Raw genomic sequence first — 23,031 nt, 5'->3', positions numbered from 1 at the left:
CAGCGATCACAACTTTTCCAACGGCAACCTCAGACATTCAATCGGCTTGACACAGGGGTGTATTTCCTCAGGTGCTCACTTCTTGACATGCAACTTATATGATTGTATCATGTGAATTGCCTCCATGAAAATAGAGAATGGTATCCACTGTTCAAAATCATAGATTGGTTAAAGATATGTGGTGGTTTTAAATCAGAATGCTAAAGATATGTGGTGGTTTTAACTCACTTGATGAGACTTTTAACTCATTTGCAGAACTACCCCTGGAGAGCCTAACAAGCAGTGCCTAAATTTATTTCTGTTTTTATTTCGTAGTAGGTTTGACTGCTCAGCTTTTAGTCAAAGGTACATTTTTTTTTTTTTTTTGTACAACCAGATCTCAGCTTTGATGTTTAGTTACCTTTCCAAGGCCTTCAGACTCAAAATTGCTGGCTGAGGACAAATAAACACAATTGAAATTGTGTGTGTGTGTATGTGCGTGCGTGTGTGTGTGAGTGTGTGTGTGTGTTTGTGTGTGTGTGCGCCAATCAGAATCAATTCAGATTCATTAAACAGGGCTTCAGCTGATGTCAGAATTTTTCCATCCTCTGCTTGGCTCTGCTTGTCTTGTTTCAACCCGGTAAAGGATTTATGATGTACTACGTATAATGGCTAGCACTGACTTTGGTGCTGAGCATTCTTTCCCCCAATCCAAATCCACTACTCGGTGCAAAAACATGCCCAACCAAAAGAAAAACTGTGCATTATTTCACTGAGACATGACAGTTTGAAATCATAACTCAGCACCCTCCCCTAAAAAAAAAAAAAAAAAAAAAACATTCCAGAACACACTTATGTATGCTGGATTGCTAAAAAGAACAAGAGCTACTGAGAGTGGAACGGTTGCAACCCCCACAGCAATGGTGCCTTCCGCCAAAGCCAGCTGGCGAGGAGCCCAGCTCTTCCTTTTCTCACCACCGCTTCCCAAAAATTCTGCATGCTTTGATATCAACCGGGCCCTCACTACCTAGACATCTGAAAGTTATTATTCAACAGAGTGCAAAATACATTCATTTTTCTGTTGTCTCTGCGCTTTGCTTTCTGCTGCAGCTCTTGTTGCATATGGTACACGTTGGTCCCAATGTGAATCATTTCTGAACCGCGGCCCACTCGCTCACTTAACATTCTCCTCAGGATGGTTACATTAGTTGACTCAGTAGGAATGCTCACTTCTACTAATTGGCCGTTGGCCCGACATAATTCCCTTTGTGTCTGTTTGAAAAGGAATTGACCTTATTTCCTCCTGCTGGGGCCAAGAACAAGAAATTGTACTCCTTTAGATCATGTGGAATGGGCTGTCAAATCCCTAATTCAAAAATAAGTTGATGTCCTTGGAAAATTCCCTATTAACCAAGCCAGCACACCATTTTTTTTTTTTCACAGTATTATTTTCCCAAGCTTGAATAAGTTTGGTTGTTGTCTTCCAATTACTGTTGAACGTCGGTTCATGATGGAACCTCTTCATGAACTGATCGGGTTACAGAAAAAAATGCTTGTTGATCCATGACAATTATTTGGCGGAATGCGGTGTAAACTCACTTACAGTGTTGATCATTTATAATTTTTTGGAATATCAGGTTAAAGTTGTTTATTATCAAGAATAACTTTGGTGTCATTTTTTATTGTGGCGAATGAGATATGTTTAACATTCAACACGACCAGTTGCTTGTCTTTTTTTTTTTTTGTGTCTGCCAACAGCGCAGGCTTCAGTTCACTTCCTAATTAGCTATCGTTCCGTGTCACATCACAGTCATGGAGTTCATGGCTTTGCTGTCGGTGGTGTTGACCAAACACGTGAGGATTTGTGCTCATAAATATGGAACAAGGTTAACATATATAATTATTAGCCCACAGCAATTTATCAGCACACACCACATCACCTATCTTGTAGAGACATTATTTGTGCTCTTTGATTGATTATGTGAGTACCCCGCTGTTAAACGGCAGAAATAAACAGTAAACATAATAAGTGGTAAATAGATCTCAGTTAAATAGCTGACGCTTTTAGGGCACTCGAAGCTTGGCGACAGTCGTTACCTGTCCTCTGAAAGTTGTTGATTAAAAGAGGACATGTCAAGGGCCTGTGGGGAATCCAAGGCATAGGATGATTTCCAATAACAGCTTACGGCTGCAATCATACTCTCCCCTTGTGGCAACATGATTTTATTACTTATAACCACTTTTTTTTTTGCATTCAATCTCTGACTTCCTCAAGCCCCAAGGAGTTTTGACCTCATTCCTGACTGCTAACGCCACGGCTTGTAGGACTGTAATATGAGGCTGAATCATTCGTTGATAATTAAAAATTGAAGTGGGATTCTGTTGTGGTAACTTACCTCATTTTCGTTTTGTTGAGGTGAAGCAGCGTCTATCGGTGCCAGCTGGATCACTGTCTTCCAGACATGAGAATGTGGACCACTTGCTGTTAGTTTAAACTGGACTGGCTCTTCCAAGGCAGCTCCATCTCCCTGAGCAAAGATGGACCCATCTGTCTGCACACTGAAGTTTGGATCACTGCTCTCGAAAATCACCGCTTTGTTCCCGGCGCAGTCATCAAACTTCACTGTAGACGAGAAGAGGAACATTAAAGAAATGTACACAGACACACTACACAGATTAGATGGATGCTCTCTTAATGTCAGATTTGGCTCAAATCCATTTCTCATTTAGGTTGAGCCTTCACAAGACTCTTCTTTCAGTGTCAATACACTTTTTTTTTTTTTTAACCAACAGATCAAACATTATAAAAAGACTAGCTTGATGCTAATTAGCACCATAAAATCCATGATCAAATAACCACACACTAGCACCTGTGTAACCAGAAAAAGAAAAAACAAAATCACAATTAATCTATTCATCATTCATTTTTGTTGCTGATAAACTGTCTCTAGTCCACATATTTATCATCAATATAATGAGTGGAGTGAATATTTACTTGGCAAGTCGTTTTTTGTGCACCCCTAAATATTACAAGAATGTTGAGCAGACATCACAAATGATGATCAAAACCATAACCTAAAATAATCTTCCTACAATTCAATTTAGTTCCACATAGTTTTCGGTCTCTGCCTTTGTTTGACCCTGTTCTTTTTTCATCAGTTATCTTGAAACATGAATAACATATTTGCAAACAAATCTATGACTTTCCATAGTTTTATTTAGTTTCAGCCAATTTAAGTATAATTGGATAATTTCCCTTGGCACCCATGATGACAACCATGTTCGAGAATGTCTGCACTAACCCATTTGTTTTTTTGTTTTTTTTTTATACCTAATAGACATACAGTCCACTTACAATTCAGCCAGCTTTTTCTTTCTCTTCATGGGAAAATATTTTCTATACTCTCAGAAAAACAGCTACTTAATCATTTCGGCAGAAATATTTCAGAAAAAAAGTTACTGCTATGAAATAAAGGGATTGAATAACATGCTGCCTTACGCATTCAAGCATTTTTGCTCTATGCGCACACTATTGATTCAAAACAGTTCCCAGACGCAGCAAATGAGCTTGCAATACAAAAGAGGAGAGAATCATTGACCCACTCCTTTTTGTTTAACTATAATAGGATTTATATACTGTATATTAAACTGCAGTTATACCAGAAGCGTCTTTCATTTCAGTATATTATCCATCCCTATGATCTGCAATGGAATTTACACTCTTGAAGCAAGGATGAGTCAGAGACAAGTGCTTACAATGTTCTCCGATCTTTGCTCCTTTCCTGCCTCAAGGCACGCTATTCTCTCTGCGGGATTTAAATGTCTAGACACATTGCATGATCCCTGAGCTGAAAGCTGTCACTGTTGTCTTTTTTACATAAAGTAGTCTTCTCACGTCTGTCAGGCGGCAGAAACAAAAGCTTCCGATGCAAGTGGTCCGACTGACTTTTTGCTTTATTGGGCGTGTTTCCTGTGTCGCTATCCTTTCCTTGCAGACCAGACAGGCAGAAATCCACAGAGTTGACATTCTGTCCATTCAATAAAAAGGTCTGGGTCCTGAATTAAGCAGGAGGGGACAGGACAAGTTTGACAAATAGAAATGCAGAGTGTACAGAATTGAGATGTTGTGAAAAAGTGAAATATTGTTGGGTTTGTGTCTGATCCTTCTTGAGGTTGGTGCAATGCTAATGAAGACCAAACATAACCTCACACCCGAATTATAAGGAAAATCACTGTTAGTCAGTCATAACAGATTTTACCCCATCACAATTAACTTGGAAAGGAAATATTTAAACAAATTGGTCAATTAAGTGCGGCTCGGTGGCGCACTGGGTAGCACGTCCGCCTCACAGTTAGGAGGGTGCGGGTTCGATTCCACCTCCGGCCCTCCCTGTGTGGAGTTTGCATGTTCTCCCCGGGCCCGCGTGGGTTTTCTCCGGGCACTCCGGTTTCCTCCCACATTCCAAAAACATGCTTGGTAGGCCGATTGAAGACTCCAAATTGTCCCTAGGTGTGAGTGTGAGTGCGATTGGTTGTCTGTCTCTGTGTGCCCTGCGATTGGCTGGCAACCAGTTCAGGGTGTCCCCCGCCTACTGCCCGATGACGGCTGGGATAGGCTCCAGCACGCCCGCGACCCCCGTGGGGACTAAGCGGTTCAGAAAATGGATGGATGGATGGATGGTCAATTAAGCATTGTTTGTGGAAAGGTGAGCTGGCATAACAGTTCATTTTGGCAATATGTAACAGGAATGCTATCAGACTTATAAATGGGACAACTCGGGCAAGGTTTTAATAGATGGTTACTTGAGTATCATCTTGGAGTGAATGTATGATCATCTTCTGCCCAGGGATGATTTGTGAGGCCCTGTGGAGTTAACTTGAGCAGAGGATTTTGCTCTTAGCTGATACCCCAAAGACTAATATACCATTTGAATTAGGATTTGCAAATTTTTTCAAATAATTTAAAATGACATTCAACATTAATCCTTGAAGTTTTCCAGCCCTACATGCTGTGACAACATGCCAACTGGAAGGTCACCTGCCATCTGACACATGAACATGGAGGTAGATAGGAGTCAATTGGGAAGGGCAATTTTTTTTTTTACATTGTAATACTAGGAAGAAAAAAAGCAAGATGGTGTTTGTTACAATCAAACTAATAATAATGCAATGTGTCTCAATGGTTGAGACCTGCAATTGGATGGTGACTAGTTCAAGTTTAATTTAAACGACCCTAGTGAGTATAAAAGCTATAGAAGATAGATGGATGAATGGATTTTCTTTTGAAATCAAAATCCTCCTGACAAGCCAAATTTCATATTGTCATATGTCAACGTCAAATTTTATGAGTAGTGAGAGAAAAAAAAATGGATTATTCTAAAAACAAAAATGCAAGTTTTACCAAAGACAATATGAACTTTATGCACCTGTCCTCCCACAAAAAGGGAAAATACAGCAGCAAGAACCTGTTTTGCACCAATTACAGAAAGAAAGAATGCCAAGATTCCTGCATCAATACAAAACACCTCCAGTAGCACCTCAGGTCGATACCGCTAAAAGAGGCCTTATATGAATGAGACAACAGTGCACAGAACCCCACTGGCACTGTGCTGCACCTAAACAACATCCAAGGCAAGGTGCCCACGTTGTGCATTGATCTAGTGCCTTCATGTTCAAACAGCTAGCCGGTCACATCTGCCAAAATACTGAAAATACCTGCACAAAACGCCACAGGAAAGAATTTTTTGTTTGTTTTTATAATCAAACAGGCTAGGTTTAGAAAACTAAACCATCACGTTAAAATGATTGAGCCAAGACTTAAATTGCTTGCAACATATGATAGTGTTCCACACCAAGCAAATTTCACTCGCCTGTATCAACTGAACATCGGGGCCAATGATATTCACAAAAAAAGAGGAAGTGGTTAGGAAACCTTCTATGGACATACAAGGACATCATCTTAACATATATTTGCAATAAACGGATTGTATTCTCAAATATCTTTGTGCCCTTGAGTACCACGATAGTCAAAATAATCAGATATGCCTTGAGTAAAGAAAAACATTTTTTCTACATATTAAATTTAGAGAGCTGTACGGTTATCCCATTAATGTCTGCTTTTATCAGTTAGCGAGTAATGACTGATGGCCTTTTTTGACCAACAACCTCTTCTTTGCTGAAAAAGCCACAGTTTAACACGCCGAAAGGAAATTCATAGGCAGCCAGTATTTACCAAGGAGGACAGTTTGTCAAAAGATGGAACTAAACCCAACGCATGTGAACTGGGATTCAGGAAGACAGCCATGTTGTTTCTCAATTGGAGCGTGTCCAACTTGAAAAAGGACCTTTTAATTTCTCGCTGTTGCCTTTTTACTTAAAGGAGCCAAGCACAAAGAAAAAGTGAAAAAGAAGTGAAAGCCTCCGCAGAGAGGGAAAGACCAATGCAAGATTTGAGAAGGTGGCATTCAGATAGGTGGTGAAACGAATTAAACATTAAAGAGGAGATCAAGCTCGTGGGGGCAGATTGCAAATGCGAGGTTGAAGATCTTGACCGAGCGCTAGATTAGTTGTGACTCGTTAAAACGTGGTGCGGAAACATTGTTCAGGTGACAGATGTCAGACAGGCTTAGAATTCTGCAAAGAAACAACTCAAAACAAACCTGATGACTGGCACTAACCCAGTGGAGACACATGATTGACCTTGAACTTCAACATTATCAGTTCCAGGGTTATATTGATGAAGATACAAAACATGAACATTTGTACTTCTTAAGAGCTCTCAAAGTCTTACAGAGTCTTAGTATGCAGATGGACATGAGTTCCTGCATGTATAAAATTGCAGAGCCCCCGATTCAAACTCAGGGCCTGGGAAGGCAGTGAGCGGATACATCCTGGTGCTAGCATTGTGATTCATGGAAGTGCTGCCACACTGGACTGGTTGTGGCTGCTCAGGTGGTTGTTAAAACAGGTTAACTGGGCCAGGTTCCTGAGCGATCCAAGCAGATGGGTAGTGAGAATGAGATGAGAGACCAAGAGAGAGCAAATGAGTAAAGGGGGAGGGTGACAAGATGGGGATGAAGAGACAGATGCAAAAGATAAGTATGGCTACTTATTACACTTTCCACAGGGAGTGTACAGTCTACATGAAGTGTGAAAGACTAAACAGCCAAGACCACCATAACTGCGAGGAGAGGATAAATATACTGTATGATAAAAGTACAATACTGTTAAAAGCCTATTACAGAGAAATGAAGAGCTATCTCCATCCCTATATGCGTAATTGTTCACATTATAATCAGCTTATATAAAGAGCTTCTGCTTTTAGTAGTTTGACCCATGACCTACATTGAAAGACAGTAGCGTAATAGGCCGACGTGTTCATTAAAAATGTTTGATACCATAAAGCTCTATGTAATATTCTTGTAAATCACCCACATGACATAATTTCTGCACTGGATTTGAAAATAAATAAGTAAAGCTGACATCACTGCAACATTATGCACAATTTAAACATCGCAAAATTATGGTTCAGTGGTTCTTTTATAACTAGGAGTTCACACCATACTACACTTTGAGAACCTCTGCACTAGGCTGTTATTTAATACGTACTTGTTCTTCAGATGACCCTAAAACCAAACCAGATTAATCCATTTAAAATGATGGTGAGTTTCCCACACTGTGCATACTATGTTACATAACTAGTCAGCACCCTCTAAAATCTGAAGACTCCCACCCTGCATGACTGATTTCTGTTACCGTCCATATTTGAACAGCTAAAAGGTTTTCAAAAGTACTTAAAAGTATCAGATTCGAAGATGGGAAGTCAGAAAACACCACCAGCAACAATAACAAAGAAGACATGCTGATGTAAGCCTGTCCACTTTAGTTCTCGACATGGTTTTGATACCAGCAGCACGCTCGTTGCACTCGTTGAAATTACGACATCCATTCTCGTGGTGTGGTTATGCGTACTTACTTAAACAGACCACAAGTGTACAACATGCCTGTAGGGATGCCATTATGTATACATAATACATACTTACATACATACCCAACTCCAAAGGCTAGAGGCAGATAAAATATTCCAGTAATACAAAAAAATAACAATAACAAGCGTTTTCTTTGGAGGAGCAGAAACATCTGCACTTGATGAAGCCCCTCAAAGCAAAACTGAAAACTCATAAATGCTTCATTACGTTTCTTTAAATGTAAAGTCTTTTGGTTTGAGACTGTATTGTGTGTTTGTGAAGAAATACACACAGCCTCTCACACACCCACACACACTTAGAGGCAAACGAGGACATTATCAAATAGAAAAGAGATAGAGTCTTTTGGAAATTAAGTCTGGCTTTCGTGGTGATAAGTAAAGACGAAAGAGGACAGAAAAGAGAGAATGGGATGCGGCAGAAAAAAAATCGCTTTGATGAACAGAAAAGCCCTTTGTTGGAAAACAAGAGAAAAAGAAATAACAGCATGAAATGAAGGCAGTATCTTGATCAACTTTTTATTTGCAAGAACTGTCTGGACAGCACAAAATTCTGTCGTGCAGACAGACATGTCAAACGATATTTATTTAAGTAAGCCCGTGTTTGTATCCCCGTAGGCTTTTAGCATTTTAATTTGCTCAAAAATGAATGTTTGACCAAATTTTGTATATTAAAACTGTGTTTCTATACAGCAATGTCAAGAACTCTGTCTGACCAAGCTGACTTAACGTAGCAGAGCGCTATCCTGAGGTCAGTGTGTGTGTGTGTGTGTGCGTGTGTGTGCGTATAGGCCAGTCTATTATTAATAGTGGTAGCAACGCTTGTAGTAAAATGAGATAAGAAAAGATCAGGGACGGGTGACGGCTGTTTTTGCAGGCGAACAGTTCACTTAAAGTAAGACTCCGGTTGTCAGCACTTTGCACCAAGTCAAACTCGGAAAATGTTTTCATGCATTGTAATTCCGCTAACCTTGTCCAGACAACCCTGCAGATTAGACCCAAGGTTGGAACAAAACACTATATTTGAAATGTTTTTGCTGTTGGTGTTCCCTCAGTGACCATTGCATTGCTATTTAATGCAGTTGTTATTACTTTAGGAAACAGAAGAAATAGTGATCGTTTAGATATACTGTACCGCATATAAAAAGCTTTGTAAAGGCCATACAAACCAAAGCTCCCCCACCCCTCCCCGCAGTGTATGCCCGTAAGCACAAAATATGGTTGGTGTAAACATTTTCATAACATTTTTCTCTCAAGCTTGCCCAAGGAAGCAAACAGCATCAAATTGCTTTTCTCAACTGCTGGAAGAAGCAGAGTCTGTATTTGCGCAATCTAATCATCATCTCTCGATCAAAACTTTTGAAAAGGTTCTGTTTTTCCTATTACAGGGGTCAAAGAATAAACCAGAAGAAACCCTCTAGCAGTTAAATTGCAGGAAAATACATGTAATTATAACATCTCAATAGAGGATACAGATTTTAGTGGTAAAAATTACATGATTTTCCCTCTCTTAACAAGGAAGTCAACCATCACATCTTCTTTGTAAGAATATGTTCTGTGCAGCCCAACTAGTCGAAACACAGTGTTATGATTAAGGTTTTGTTTGTGGAGTATGAATTTAACAGAGAAAATCCACCTGTTTTTATCTAGCTCAAGCAATGGCCATTTTGCCACTTGCTATCAACTGAAAATGATATCACAGTTGCCAGGTCTCAGGCCACACAACCAATTACGTCTCTGCTTCAGAAAACTGCTAAGTTGTGATTGGTTGTGACCTGAGACTGGGCAACTGTGATGTCATTTTCAGTCAACAGCAGATAGAAAAAATATGATTTAAAAAGACAACAACAACTAATGAAACAGGCCTGGATAAAAATGACAAAAGAATTTTGTTGCACAACCAGGATCAATGCAGTCTATCATTTTTTGTAACTCTGACTGAAAACTGCTCCAGCTGTCTCAGTTGGACCAAACTGGAATTCTTGGTTATTTTATGAGGTTGATTTGCTGTATTTGGCAGAGGGTGTCTTGAATCTGTAGAGGGTACAATAAAACCTTCACACTTGCCAGGCATTCTTGAGGCATATGGGCTGTTCAGTGTCCAAAAGCTCAGTGGTATTTCATTGGCCCTTCACCTGGTAATGAAACATTCAGCCAATATCCAAGAATGCTTAATAAAAAATAAATGTCTACTATCATCTAAATCCAGTTTGACCATCTGTGGAAGGAGCCGTCAAAAGTGAAACAGCTGGTGCACTCTCATTGAAGGTTACAGAAATCTTTTGATTGCAGTGATTACATCAACTAAATAAACAATAAAATGTGCTTGACAAAATATCAAATCAATGTTTTCATTATTTTTGTCCATGCTGGTGTCATATTTATGAATGGAATCCCACGAGGTCCACGATACATGTCTACCTATACCTTGGTCAAATACGCCTGCATCACAATTTAGACATAGTTTCAACTGGTGTAAAGTCTAGTCTGCTTTTTTCTTTTTTTTTTTGGAAATGTCCAAGTCCCTTTAGTTCACAGCTTATTGTTTGTATAGTATTTATCCTAGTTGTTTTGCACATCTTCATTCTAATTCCCGTAAGATTGAAAAGGATTTCCCACCATACATCTCCTATGATTTGAGGTCAACCGAGCATATGTGCCTCTAGGTTGTAGAACAAACATGATTGCGTAGGTGTGGTTAAGGAAGAAAATAGTGTCATCACGCAAGCAAAAGGAAGCACATTAGTCGCAGATGATTACTAACATTTGCCTGAGGGCATTTATGTGTCATTTTGTCTACGTGCATGAAATATATTTCTAATGTGTTTGTGTCAAGCCAAATGCATCTCAAAGCTTGCACATAATAACAAGGCAATGCCCACAAAAATAGATTAAAAAAATTGTTTCTAGCATACATTTATAACTCGTAATATAGGTTTTATGGTGAAAACATTTCTCCAGTGGCTTTAAAATTGTGCAGCACAGGAATGCTTTGAAGCTGATAAAGTACACACTGATATGGCAGCAACACCTTAACGACACCCTTTAAGGCATTTTTAAAGCACAGTTGCTTGAAAAGTAGCACACAGCCAAAATTACAGCCAGAATTCCATTCTCGGGTGTGCAAACACAAACAGAAGTGAAACATCAGGGCAAAATCTTGCTGTGCGCACGGGCCAATACAGGCGCTTTGTAAACAACACATATATCATTTGTCAGCCATGTGGCGCTAACCTTCATTGTCGCTAATTGTTGTGCAATCTAGGAGAAAGCCCCGGAGCCAGCCCGAATTGAGAGGCTGCCACATGTGGTGTTTAGCCTGTATGAGTCAAGGCCAAGTGTGACTAGAAGGGTATTTGAGTAAGAGCCATCCATACCAATGCACACCTGTGCACTAGTTTGAATTGCATGGGTGTGTTTTCTGCGGTCTGCTTTGTACAAAGGAAATAAATTAGCAGTGCTAGCAGTTTGCTCTGACAAGTCCTGTTAATGAGAACATCCTCAAGAGTCTTTTTGGACTACGGGAGAGAAACCAGAGGCTGTGATCATCTGTTCAGCCTGGAAGATGGCATAGAGAGAGGCAGGCTGAAAAACAGCACAGCGACCGCACAATTAGACCGCACCATCTGCAGCATCAGCGCAAATGCATAATTGGAAGTGGAAGAAGCAAGAACAAAGTTATGATCATGTTAAAAGGGATGGAGATGAGATGAGAGTAGTTTAGGCAGTTAGGTACTGCTCAATGAAATATACGTACACTACATCATACATAAATTTGCCGAAAAATAAAAACAGATACAAACATCACTCAAAAATAGTTTTGCCAAACTTCGTCGATAAATGCCTTTAATGGACGACATTAGCAATATTTTCAAATTTAATTTACTTATTGTATTTTGGAAAATATTTTATATAAGTACTTTCAAATTTTATTTACTTAAGAAACAAGACCCACAGATGATGGATCTTTGTAATTAAAGCAAAATACTAAAACAGAAGTCGATATAGTTCCAAATAAAATGAAATTGTATTTATGCTTCATCTCCAGTTAGAATTGAGACATATATTTGCTGAAGAGGAACCAAGTAGATGTGTTCTGAAATGCATCAGGAGCTTTGCAGAGGAGCATTACCATGATTCATCGCAACAAAACTGCAAAAGCTTCTAATAATCGCTTTAGCTAATCCTTGCACGCTTCGGGCCAACAAGCATAGAGAGAGTGAAGAAGTGTTTTTCATTTATTTATTATTTTTTTGGAAAGATGAACTAAGTGACGGTCCCAGTGTGGGTGCAACATGGTCATCATATCCATACAGATTCACCAACGCAATTGAAAAACCGAATTAATATGTAACATGCACAATTATCACTGTGACACTCCCGCTGTCGCATGATGGTATTTCCAGCCACAGAAAAAAAAATTAAGGGTGCTTGTAACTGGGACGGTTAATGTTTGCACAACTTCCTCAAAATTGGGAAACCTGTCCTTGTTCAGGGTCAATCACAGCAGCGAGTTCTGCATAGAGAGAATTTGCAGTGTTTGCAAAATCTGTCATCACTGACCTCTCTGTGTGTGGCGCTCATAATTGTGCTGAAAATTGGATGGATGGATGGATGGATGGATGGATGGATGGATGGATGGATGGATGGATGGATGGATGGATGGATGGATGGATGGATGGATGGATGGATGGATGGATGGATGGATGGATGGATGGATGGATGGATGGATGGATGGATGGATGGATGGATGGATGGATGGATGGATGGATGGATGGATGGATGGACGGACGGATGGATGGATGGACGGATGGACGGATGGACGGATGGACGGACGGACGGACGGACGGACGGATGGACGGACGGACGGATAGATGGACTGTCTTCATCATATAGCTTTTGATTGGCTCAGCTCCTCTTGTGAACCCCAAAGCAGAAACTATATCCAAGCATGTCCATCATTATCTGTCACGTTTTTGACACAATCACTGCCGCTCACTCTAAGACTCCCCGTTTGCAAGGCTTCACTGGGGCTACTTCTATTCTTGGACTTTACATGCCAAAAGCAGAGTGAAAGCACATTTTACAGACAGACTGACACCTTGGTGGGACGTGGCCAACAGACATGGCCACGGGATCACCTCATTAGCATCCAAAGGTGCTCCGCTTTATGACAAGTGAGACTTGACTGCCCTGCTCACGCGAAATAATGAGCAAATATAACCTCTAATGGCTAAATATAGGTGACCGCACTCTCAGGAGAGAAGGGAGCTGTAGTTGTACACCGCGACGCAGTAAGTGAACCTTTACAAAGTTTGGTTGCAAAATGCAATTGCATAAAGTAAACAGTCGAGTTAAAGAGGAGGAAGTGATAGTTGAACAGTGTTTGATGAGAGCTTTTTAGCCTGTAGCTATGGAGCATTAGGCACAGATGAGCCACAGTCAGCTTGCACGCTGTTAATGCGGAACCCATTAAAACTGAACGATGAGTTATGATTGCCATTAAAGAGCAAATGATTCAGACTTCACAGCTGGATCGAAAAGGGCTGTGACTGCTGTACACTGTCCTTTTTAGCGCACACAAAGGGCAATGGTGACAATCACTACGCCTAACCTGTCGAGTTATCCACTAACAAGTTGGCATCGGGCAAGCAAATGGAGTTTTTTTCTTTTTTTTCAAATATTTATAGAATAGAATAGAATGCCCTTTATTGTCATTTTACAACTTAGTTGTACAACAAAATTCGGATAGCTGCTCCAATTCGGATAGCTGCTCCCTTCCTAGTGGAAACATACAAATTAAGAAAAGTATAAAAGGAAGTCTGAGAATAAAAGTGAAAGATCTTATTTATAGTATATGTATTAGTCCAAGAATGAAGGTTAAAAAATCTTATTTAGAGTATGTTCAATGTTTGGTATATGTATTAACATGAATGAGGTTTGTACAGAAAGTAAATAATAAATAGTGAATCGTTATTGCACGTAGTTTTTAAAGGAGTGTCAGTGTTGTATTATTTGTTGTTATTAAACTGTTATTAAACTATGGCAGTGGAAAACACCTTGTTTTCTTTCCTGAAATTAATTGTATCAATAAAACAGCAACATTCTGAATTGTTTGCTTTCAGTTATTTATTATATACGCAGTTATTATTAGCTGCACTGGTTAGTACGTCCGTCTCACAGAACAGAGGATGCGGGTTTGATTCTGGCTCTGACTTTCCTGTGTGGGATTTACACATTTCCCCTGTGCCTGTGTGGGTTTTCTCTAGAAACTCCGGTTTCCTCCCACATTCCATATATGCATGGCAGGCCGATTGGACACTCCAAATTGTCCCTCGTTGTGATTGTGACCGTGAACGTTTGTTCGACTGTGTGCACTCCAATTGCCTAGCGCCCAAAGACTGCTGGGATAGACTCCCGACTCTCGTGAGGATAAACGGTACGGAGGATGAATATATTTATTTTTGCTAATGATTTGCTGCGAGCCAGGGCCTAATTTACCTGGCAACGGTCAAGTAAGGGAAAATTAGTTTTTTTCCCACTTAAAGCATCATGCATGTTACACAATTGACAGAAATCTTTATCTTTATTAATTTTTTGTGAAGGTAGACTTGACCATTGTTATATTATTATGGGTTTGGCTATTTCTAGCCTAATAGAGAAAAGTAGCAGAAAGACAGGATCACATTTTACCCACCAAAGCCACAAAATGAATAATGGACAGAAGTGAAAATTTCATAAGGCAAATTTCATTGACAGTTGAAACTTGCTTTTTGAAAGTGGGGGAAAAAGTCATGAAAGCGAGTCTAGTATAGCGCACATTATTAAGAATGTGTGGAAGGCATCTGTAACAGACCTCAACCATCGCTCTCCATCTAGGAGACCCAAGAGTTAAGCGAAGCTGTGAGCAATTACTACAAAGCAAAAAAAGTTCCCATCCAAGAACCTCTAATGAGATGTATTTCGGGTTGGAGACAACTGTTAGATTGTTTGAATATACAGACCACAGTGAGATGGCCTCAACTGCGAGAGAGAGAAAAAAAATAAAGAGATATCAACGGCGCTAATTATCACCTCTGTTTAACACGAGGCAAACATTTCAAATGTGAATATGAAATGGTCTGCATGGGTTAGATTGAGTCTCATTTATTTTAGGTCCTGCTGGAGTGTAATTTGCGGTTGCTGACGGCCATGCTGTGCGGCGGATACCGGGCAGATGCTTTGTTACGACTAAACCAGCGAGGAGGACACTTAATACTCACAACTGGGAGACAGAAGGGGGTGGCTTGGGGAAGAAAACTTAAAAAGATGAGAGAAAAAAACGTTGCAGAGAAAACAGATAATTAGATCTGTAACAACAGAGCACAACAACAGTGACAGCGGGAACAGAAATGCCGACATCAGATGAGATAAGACTATTGTACCACTCTTTAAGTGATTCAAGCATTTCATAGATGATGCAGTCATATTTTAGAGAATCTAAGATCCACATTTTATGCTATACAATAAGCAAAAATATCTGAGCTTCATCAAGTTGATCGCTAACTGATAAATAGCACACAGTAAGATTGTAAAATCTGTTGCTGCTTCATTAGACTCCTCATTAAGGAGCTGTTTTCCAACAACACCATGGCTGACTATTTGCGTCACTCAATCCCACTTATAAGGCTGAGGGTCAAAAAGGGCCATCATTAGTTCTGTTACTTTTTTTTTTTTTTTTTTCAGTTGCTTGAATCAGTGACCCGATCTAGGGTCAGACAGCCTCCGGTCACATTTTACACGCTTGACCCCCTCTGATCCGAGCTTCACTGTACAGTTGCATTGTCTTGATGCACTTAAATTGCTGCTTTTACATTCCGTGACCCTCTCTGGCACTGTAATTAGAGCCACCTCAAATAATTCCGAAATTCTACTCCTTTAAGTACTGCACATGGATTAATAAAACAACGGTAGGCTGGCAACACATTTTTAGAGTTGGAAATGAAAAGAAATGACATTTGCCATCTGCCAGAATAACATTTGTTCTAATGATGGGTACCATCCTGTCTTGCAGTCATGTCGTAAATAGCAAAATTGATCTTACAGAAATGTTGTTTCATCCTATAGTCATGAATTCCTCAACAGTAATGTTAAACGGATGTGTGAGCCTACAGTCCCCCGCCCCCATCTCTGTCTATTATGCTAACTTAGCCTGACAGTGCATCTCTCCTATCTGGGCTTCACTTGGATACCCGGATGCGTTCTGTGACTGAGACAAAGAAGCGAGTAGTTCCCTTGATAAACACCCAAAGAGATTAATAACAGCAATCTTGGCTCAGACAGATAGCACAATAACTCACAATTATAATCCTCATGAATGGATGATTTATTTGACGGCTGCTCAAGAGCAAGACATTACTTTTATTTTGGTGACTAATACCATGTAAACGAATGCTGAGGACATTTGTGGTCATGTGGCTGTTTCTAGTTTTGGATTGTTTAGTCTATGATTTATTTACGTTGGTTGGCACATAGATACAATTGATGCAATAACATTTTGGATGATAAATAACCCACATCGGAAGAATTTCTTGAACTTTGGTGTTTAACAGTGTATGATGTATTGTAATAATAATATAATATAATAATTATATTATTATTATTATCAGGGTCAAATAAGTCTAATTAGAAACTGTGCAGATTTCATAGTGAAGAAACATCAATTAACTTAAATGGTGACTAGTGTAGACAATTGTCACGGCGTCTCAAAAGATGCCCTCCCTTGCCCACATAAAAAGCTTAAACTAATCAAGTTCTGGTCTTGTTGTCTTCTAGCAATATGTGACCTTGCCTTCGGCTACTCTTGGGTTGAATTCCCTCTGAGGGTTTGAAGACACTTGCCAATTCAGAATAGAGTTGTCAATGACAAACCTGCAGGACATTGCGGCATAGCAGAGGATTGAGTCAAACTTGTCCAAAGAGAGGCTGATGAATTAAGAATGAGCTCACACAAGGGCTCAAAGGGCCCCCCTGTAGTACGTGTAGCCAGCTAGAGGGGGATTAAGGGAGATTGGAAGTTTAAAGGCACAGAGTTCCCAAAAAAACGATTTTGTTTTTAATTGTAATTCTACATTATCGTCTCATTTTTGTGTTTTGATGATGATTCTTTTCTTATCAAGAGTCATGCTGAATCTCTGGTAACTTTAACATGGTTTTAGAAAAACGTCAAGTTTAGAGAAGATGACATTTTACAACAGTCTGGCCACGTTTGTTTGTTAAAACATTAATAGTGAAACTAAAGCAAAACAAAAAAGGCCCATCAATGCGTTGCTGTCCTAGGTGTTTTTTGATGAGCTAGCACATACGTATATACGCCGTACATGTTCTACGGTAATATCATTGAAGTACACCAATATTTGCACCTTGTTTTTCCTTTTTTTTTTTTTTTTTTTTTTGGGAGTTTGAAAGAGATAATGCAACCATCTGCTGCTTATCTTCAAAGATAGGTAAGCAGATGGATGTTAAATGACACAGTCTGTTCGCCTTCAATTATACGATGTGACTAGAGATTAAATGAGGAGATGTACTCTCATTTATCCCTGAATTGTCCTTGCGCCGCATCTCGGGGGCCAATAGAATCATGGGCATCACTAGAACAATTAAGTCTGCTTCCAGATGCTATCGGAGCTGCACAGTAAACAAGAGTAGATTAGGATGGGGCTCCAGGAAGTGGAATGAATCTCAGTCTAGGTCCGATAACGACACTCTTGTCTCCTTATCCTTGGCAGATAAAAGCAGTGCCGCTTGTGCACATCACACTTTGTTTGCTGGTTTCTGTTTTGCCAAGGTGATAAAAGGCAAAATGTAAACTTTTGGAATCCGTGTTGACTTTTAAGTCGATTTTTATGCTTGAGCCATGTCCCGTAAATCGTAATAAAATAATAATGAAAATGCAGATGAGCTGTCTGACAGTTGATTTGTGAGCTCGTGCCTGTCCAGACGTGGCCAACGAGCGCTTCAAAACTTTCACAGCTCATCCCGTCAGATTAACAATCTGACATGCTCGACTCGGCTCCGGAGCTACAAACGTCAACTTTTGTTTCATTCGTGACTTGTGATGGATTGATGAAATATGAACTCGCCTGCGAACTAAACAGAGAAAGAAGCTCATCCTCTCTTAATTTGAATTGAATTACAAAGTGATCAAAGGAAAATGATTTTAGTGTTTGAAAATAATCAAATTATGTTTCTAACGAGCTACGTTTGTTATGCAACGTGCTGCCTTAGAAATGCTAAACATCAGGCTCTTGGAAGAGTGTAGGTGACCAGCAAATCTGACATAAAAGCCAGACGCAAAACTAGATTTTATTATTTGCATGTATTATTTTATTTACTGTAATAGACACCCTGTGTCTACAACATTTCCTATTTTAGTTTGTGGTTTGATTTACTTTGTGTAGTATACATTTTTTTTTTTTTCCATGAAGCAAAAGTCTCCCCAAGGGGTGACAAAACAGGAGCGCTGATGCCGAGCGGTTTATATTGAGACAATCAAATGAACAGGTGAGTTATAAAACAGTTATAATTAAATATTTGTCACAGTCCATCAGTCTCAGTTTAATAAATGAGTTGAAACATTTACAACCGCTTTTACTCCGTCCATCACGTCTGTAAGTGAAAAAGAACCCATTTGAATAATGTTTATTTATGGCTGTAGTTTCCTTTTTAACTTATACTGAAAAATATTTGGTAAGATACTGTACAGGGTTTTACTATGTAACTGACACACATATTGATAAAAATATATCTGTCAATCAATCCAGATTTCTTCAGGCTGATTTCTTTGTGTCCTGTAGCCTACTCAAAAACGACTCTTCATTAGCTCAAAAAGCACCTCTGCTTCACATTTGACATCAATTTCCTCGGAACCTTTTTGCTATATCTTCTTGGCTGACAAACTAACAATAGCAAACACACAATTTCTTCGCTGGAGCTGAAAGCACTATGTGAACCTCAATATGCACATCTAGCTCTCCTCTCAGACATCAACATCATGAATGGACTAATGTTCCGGCGCTGTTGTGAAGAGGTGCTCGGTGTGCCGTATAATAGTTCCGAGTACGACTGCACGGGGAGCTCGATGCACTCTTAGAGCCGTGAACTGTCATCCTTTATTGAAGACGACATGTACTCTTAGCGCGCAACACCGAGGGCTTTCTCCTCTGCTCCGTTGCTTTTAAACGCACCGCTGGGAGCACTGGCTGAAGCACATTAAACACATAGTTGCGCATACACTTTGATTTTGCCACATTAAACCACACTTGGATGGGGGATATTTAATGTGCACGCACGTACACGCACAGATTGAGCATCTCCCGGGTCATCCTTTTTTGACAATAATCCTCGTTGGAGATGGAGAGGCGGTGAAATGACAGCTGCAAGCATTTACTTGCAGTTTGTTAAGACCTTCCCCAAGTCAACATGAAAGGCTTATGGGTGGTTCTCCGAAAGTGTGGCCCAGAAGTGCGACATGAATAATAAAATAAAACTATGAATAATAACAAACTAAAGTTGTTCGAAACCAGGTCAAAAGAATATATATATATATATATATATATATATATATATATATATATATATATATATATATATATATATATATATATGTACACACATACATATATATATATGTAGAGAGAGAGAGACAGACAGAGACTGAGACAGACAGACACACACACATTATTAGTCCTGTCTTATTGCAGTATCTGAAGGAGAATTAATGAAGTCGAGCGGACGAAAGATTTTCACAATCATGATGCATATCTTTTATCTGGCCCAGGTTATTATTTCCCGCAAAAAGTATGTCAGATCGTTTCAAGAGAATCCATCAATTCTTCAAGTTATGTATTAAAGCATAGCTTGCTTTATTAAAAGGCTATTTATGTGCTTCGCTTAATTTTACAGCAGAACAAATGATATCAGTGTGAATGGATGTGATTCAGTGACTAAAAATGATTAACCTTTGAAAGCCAGACTGTTTGCATTCCACCGCATACTTTACATCAGCCATGAGAGTCAGTTTGAAACACATACTTAAGCTAAACCGAGCCATTTTCACTTCAGTCTTATTGTGCAGAGAGACTTGCAGGCCAGGGGAGTGAAATTCATTTCACATGGGTCCACAGTGAATAATCCAAACACATTTGGGCAACAAATGGGCAGCCCCACACCCATAAATGTGATTCAAATGGGTTGTTTTATGATCATAAACGTCTGGAATTCCATGCAGGCCACTTAGGAAGATTTTAAATTCATGCAACAGGAACAAGTGCATGCTGTTGATGGACTGTTTCAACTGATTTATCAGCCCCTGCTTGATCCTTCACGTTACAGTCCGGTGATGGATATTTAATGACGACTATTGATGTTTTATGACTCACTAATTTACTTGATGGTCTGGACATAAACTTTTAGACATCCTATAGCCGTGAAGCTGTTGTGACTTGGCAAGTGCATGCCCTCAGGAAGAGCGCTGACAGCCACATGCATGTAGCAAAGAAATTCTAGGTGGAAAAGTTGGCAAATTGGCTCAATATTGTAATGGGAATAAACCTTAATGGATTTTACATTCATATCATTCTATCAAAATATGTCAAATAGCAATGAAAAAAAACTGCATCGTGTAGCATGTTTCATTCAGAAAACCACAGATGATAATAAAAATGATAAAAAATATAAAAAAATAGTCTAGTTGCTTCCTCGGGAGTGTGCAAATCAGATTGGGTAAAATTCATTAAATCTCACATTTCTTATTCAAAACACATTTTATGTAAATGCACAACACTTGCATAATACATTTGAATGCTATTAATTATTTGTGAAAACAAGCAAGTGGACAAATCACTTTACAGCAAATTGAAATCTGCGGAATGGAATACATACTGAAAGAAGCACATTGAGTGCCTCGAGTAAACACCGGACTCTCCTGAGATTGCTTTTTCGTTGTCATTCTGTTCTCTTCAAGGACTGCGGTAATAGAAGACGACGAGGTGCTACTGATGCCGAGGTGTACTTTTGGGTCACGTAGAGCTGAGATCAATAGTGACGGATCCATGTGTGCTGACAGGCCACGGCATATTCCTCCACGGAGTCTTTCTCTGGCCCCTGGCCCGATGAATGCTGACATCCAGAAACATGACACGACTCTGATAGACAAGCCTTTATGTGTGTGTAGGAGGATGGCTGCGGAAACAAAAGGACCTCCGTGGTTGCTGAAATCTATAAGAAATTCTCTCTGTGGGTGCAGTGTGCGCTAGCTAAGTCCAGTCTGGCTTGGGGGCTCAGATAGTGGGGATAATATTTCCTCCTGTCTGGATTCATCCTCCATTGCAGCTGGAATTCCTTTTACAGACAGCACGCACAAAATGATCCGCAAAACAGCTCTGTTCCTTTCTGTTCCTTCCCTTCAGGCAGAGAAATTTTCACAGACAGGTGCAACGACTTACGCTTGTGTGTGCGATGATGTGTACACGTCTGTTTTCCCCAGAATGCAATTATAGCGAGATTATAGCAGATGAGGTGCCGTTCAGAAATGGAAAATAAACAAGATGAACACAAGGATTAAAACTAAACACCGAAAATTGCTTATAGCCTATTCTCTGAAATCCTTTGTGCATCTCAAACGGTTTGCGTGCAGGTGCCGATCGACTTTATTTGTTACCTTCTGTTGACCATTTCTAAGGTTTACGTGTACTTAATCATCAACATTTCATTATGTTGTATTTTTTTGACTTGGCAACGCAGCATACAATTTGCAAGATTGTGTACCATCCTTGATAAGGAATTGAATGATGCTCGCTTAAAAATGAAGCTTCCCTTTCATTTTTAAATTTCATTGGTCTTGATTGTGTTCTCTGATGTAATTACGACAGACATTCAGGGATGTGGTCCGACATTGAGACAACAGAGAATATTTTGCTTCAATCTTTGCTTCAAAAGCAAAAATAAAAAAGTATTTCAACAAAATGAGAGGAACAGCGAGAAATTAATTGATATTTGCAGGCAGGCCTAGGGTGAGTAAAATGTCATTTTTGTTCAAATTACAGTAATGGTTACCAGCCGTCACTGTATTTTAGATGCTGGCCATTATAGTTGTTCATTTGAACTGTTCTGGTTCACACTCCCACCTTTCAGACTCAATCGTCCTTCTTTTGAAAAGGATAACGAATGGATAGTATTGATAAAATTTCTGTTGCAATTTTATCAGTGCTGGATATATTGTGTGGCTTTCGCAGAGCATCTTTGTGTGTTAAAACAGTTTGGAGAGGCACTAAACACACCAGGACCTGCGAGTAATATTTCAGTAAATCCAGCTAACTTTGCTGACATTTCTTTGTTCTAGAGTGTCTTATGCACAGAAATTGTTAAATTCAAAGACAATGACTGGCTCGAAATCATGTAGGTTGTGTTCACTCCCACAACAGCACAAACACCCCACTGGGATAATATAAAACGAAAGGCCTTCAAAAGAGCTTTTATCAACGCTAACCTGACTTGATAAAATATTGGGACAACTGTATTAACTATATATAAAGTTGGAATGATAATTCTCGATGGATATTACCTCCTTGTGTTGTGAGACCAGGACGATTGCCTTGAAAATATATTGCAGTTTCTAAGTCTTTATATATAAAATTGGAATGACAATTCTCGATGGATATTATGTCCTTGTGTTGTGAGACAAGGACGATTGCCTTGAAAATATATTTCACTTTCTAAGTTATATTCATCCAAACATTTCTGAAAACTCTCCAGATCTTCCTTTGATGAAATTGGAAACTAAGAAGTGATGCCAGTTCCTTATCAAGGCTAAACATTCCCATCGGACATATTTGGCTCAAAGTAGGGGTCAAAAGAAAACTATTTTTGCAAGTAGTCTGTCTTCACAGAACTGAAGTCAGATGCTGGGAGGAGCTTTCATCTGCTATGAGGGTTGCTCAGACAGTTAGGTCTGCACACGTACGCTCTGTGAGTTAGAATTTTATTCCGTACAATATATCAACTACCTTTTAACAAGCCAACATAATATC

The 23,031-nt window shown here is 39.5% G+C and overlaps 1 protein-coding gene across 1 annotated transcript in view; it reads right to left on the bottom strand.

Annotated features, from left to right (window-relative positions):
- LOC125989438 (cadherin-4) overlaps positions 1 to 23,031 on the bottom strand; it is a 158,817-nt gene that overhangs the window by 51,993 nt on the left and 83,793 nt on the right. Inside the window, exon 4 of the mRNA XM_049755822.1 lies at positions 2,376 to 2,602. Within this exon, the coding sequence (XP_049611779.1) occupies positions 2,376 to 2,602 (227 nt within the window). The remainder of the gene's footprint in view (positions 1 to 2,375; positions 2,603 to 23,031) is intronic.

Source organism: Syngnathus scovelli, chromosome 2 (genome assembly GCF_024217435.2).
Source record: "Syngnathus scovelli strain Florida chromosome 2, RoL_Ssco_1.2, whole genome shotgun sequence".
In the NCBI taxonomy this organism is placed as follows: domain Eukaryota; kingdom Metazoa; phylum Chordata; class Actinopteri; order Syngnathiformes; family Syngnathidae; genus Syngnathus; species Syngnathus scovelli.
The sequence above is the reverse complement of the archived record's forward strand: the minus strand, read 5'-3'. Positions and strand labels throughout refer to the sequence as shown.